The sequence below is a fragment of the Aptenodytes patagonicus genome, chromosome 9 (genome assembly GCF_965638725.1).
Source record: "Aptenodytes patagonicus chromosome 9, bAptPat1.pri.cur, whole genome shotgun sequence".
In the NCBI taxonomy this organism is placed as follows: Eukaryota; Metazoa; Chordata; class Aves; order Sphenisciformes; family Spheniscidae; genus Aptenodytes; species Aptenodytes patagonicus.
This window is the reverse complement of record NC_134957.1, coordinates 24,727,252-24,729,696: the sequence shown is the minus strand read 5'-3', so window position 1 is coordinate 24,729,696 and position 2,445 is coordinate 24,727,252. Positions and strand designations below refer to the sequence as shown.

The window sequence follows — 2,445 nt, the reverse complement described above, 5'->3', positions numbered from 1 at the left end:
GCGAGCCCGGCCGGCGGCGGCACCCCCCGCTCCGGCGGGGGGGGGCCGGCCCGCCGCGGTGCGCACTTCTGAACGCTGTAACGTTTTGACCTCGCCAGCTTGGTAAAGTGCTCCCTGCTGACGGCTGCCTGTGCCTGCTGGTCCTTGCGGCTGCCGAGGGGGCCCGGAGCCGCGGGGAAGGGTGCTGGGGAAGGGGGGGGGGACCGGCACCCCCCGGGTGGCTCGAGGGGACGCTGGGGAGCGCGGGGCCCTGACGGCGGCGTCTGCCCCGCACTCGCGTGTCCCCGATGGCTCTGGGTGAGCGCAGGGACGCTGCGGGGCGTCGGGGACGGCCCGGGGTGGGTGCTGGGGATGCCGTCGGGGGGCGGGGGGACAGACTCGGGGTCCCGGGGGCCGGTGGGATGGGTGCCGGAGTGCTGGGGTCAGCCCAGGGTGCTGGGTGGGCGCCGGGGACGGCCCTGGGTGGGCGCCGGGGACAGCCGCGGATGCTGAGCACAGCCCGGCGTGCCGGGCGGGCGCAGGGCACAGCCGGGGCGGGCTCCTGGGGCAGCCCGTGGCCGTCGCCGGGCCCAGGCCGCGGGGGGCCCGCAGGCACAGCCGCCGCCGGGGCCGGTGGGCGGGTTTGGGGCGGGCGGAGGGGCGGGGGGCAGGGGCGGCCCCAGCCCGGCGCGCCGCGGGCAGCCCGGGGGCCTCGGCGCGGCCTGACGGCGGCAAGATGGCTCCCAAAGGGAAAGGCGGCGGCAAGGCGGGCAAGGGTGAGCGGGGACGGGGACGGGCAGCACCGGGGGCGCGGGCGGCCCTGCCCGGCGCGGGCGGGGGTCCCGGGGGCGGTGAGGGCCGGGCCGGTCTCAGGGCGCTGCGTTCACAGGCGGCGACAGCGGCGGCGGCGGCAGCGGCGAGGGCAAAGCCCAGGGCCCGAAGGGAGGCGGCAGCGCCGTGAAGGTGAGCCCGGGGGGCGGCGGGGGCCGGGCAGGGTCCCTCGGGGGCGGCGGGGGGGGGGGGGGGGGGTGTCTCCCCGCTCCTCCCCCGGCACAGGGGCAGCCAGCGGCCGGCCCGGCCCGGCCGCCACGGCCCCGCTTCGCTCCCCCCCCCCCAGGTTCGGCACATCCTGTGCGAGAAGCACGGCAAAGCCATGGAGGCCATGGAGAAGCTGAAGTCCGGCCTGCGCTTCAGCGAAGTCGCCTCGCAGTACAGCGAGGACAAAGCCAGGCAAGGGGTACGTGTGCCGCGCCGCCGGCCGTTCTCGGGAGGGGACAGCGGCCTTTCGGGGAAAGCCGGTCTCCTGCCGGCCGTCACTGCTGTTTCAGCGCTGCCCGCCTGAAGGAGACCGCTTTTGGGAAGTCCTTCCCGGGCACTTTCAAAAAGCTTGTTTCAGTAGCTTCGAGCGCAGCACCCCCAGCGTTCCCGGTGGGGCGGGCGAACGCTGGTCGGGGGCAGCCTTAACGGCCGGGCGAAGGCGCAAGCGGGTGCCAGTAGCTCAGCCGTAAATACTTCTTTGCAGCAGAGCTGGGGCACATGAGCCCCACGCGGCAGCAGGCCGGCACTCGGGGAGGGCAGAGCCCGAGCCTGCCGTGGCTTTAGCCAGCCAGTGCTTGCTGGGAGGCAGCCCCCCCGCGAGGAGCTCTTCCTCTGCGTGCTGTCCTCCCTCGCGGTGGTGCAGGCTGCCAAGACAGGTGCCGCCAGGACAGGTTTCTTGTCCCACGGCCGCGTCACCCACCCTCCCTGCTGATAAGGCCGCTGTTGCAGTGATATTCTCAAAGCTTAACCCTGATGGTTCCTTCTTCCAGGGAGACTTGGGCTGGATGACCAGAGGCTCCATGGTGGGACCTTTCCAGGAAGCAGCGTTCGCCTTGCCCGTGAGCAGCATGGACAAGCCGGTGTATACAGACCCTCCTGTCAAAACAAAGTTCGGGTACCACATTATCATGGTGGAAGGCAGAAAATAAAATATGAATGACCATTACCTTGTTGACTGCTTGAATCCCGAGAGCTTCCCAGACACCTTGACCTTGGAGCAAGTCGGTCATAACCAGCAGCATGCTTGGAGGCAGCCAGACGTCCCTGCCGTCGTGGCAGGACGCACAGATTACAGCTGGCAGAGAACAGGGCCCTGCCCAGAGAGGTAAAGCCTTCCCTGGAAAAGGTGAAATAAGAGCTTTTCACAGCTGTTGGAATCTGCTTTGTCTGGCAGGGCAGCCTCTTGCTTTTCCTGTTGCAGAGACAATGATCTGTCCACCTGAATAAGGTGCTCAGGCTTTTATCTGCAAATGTAAATGATCAGAAAGGGAAAGGGGGGTTCCCCAGGGCCTTGATCTTTAACCCCATCCTCGCCAGTGAGGATGCAGACAGCTCCTATGCTACAGTTTCTGCTTCAGAGCTCAGACTCGGGCTGGGAGGACAGTCCCTTTGGTAGAGGGTGGGTGACGCTACAGCTAGAGCTAGCGG

The 2,445-nt window shown here is 69.1% G+C and overlaps 1 protein-coding gene across 1 annotated transcript; it reads left to right on the top strand.

Moving 5' to 3' along the window:
- The first annotated feature begins 679 nt into the window (after positions 1 to 679).
- PIN4 (peptidylprolyl cis/trans isomerase, NIMA-interacting 4) lies at positions 680 to 1,963 on the top strand. Its single transcript, XM_076347687.1, has 4 exons — positions 680 to 755; positions 869 to 942; positions 1,097 to 1,216; positions 1,788 to 1,963. The coding sequence occupies exons 1-4, from the start codon at positions 716 to 718 to the stop codon at positions 1,944 to 1,946; spliced, it is 393 nt and encodes a 130-aa protein (XP_076203802.1). The 5' UTR covers positions 680 to 715; the 3' UTR covers positions 1,947 to 1,963.
- Positions 1,964 to 2,445: the final 482 nt, after the last annotated feature.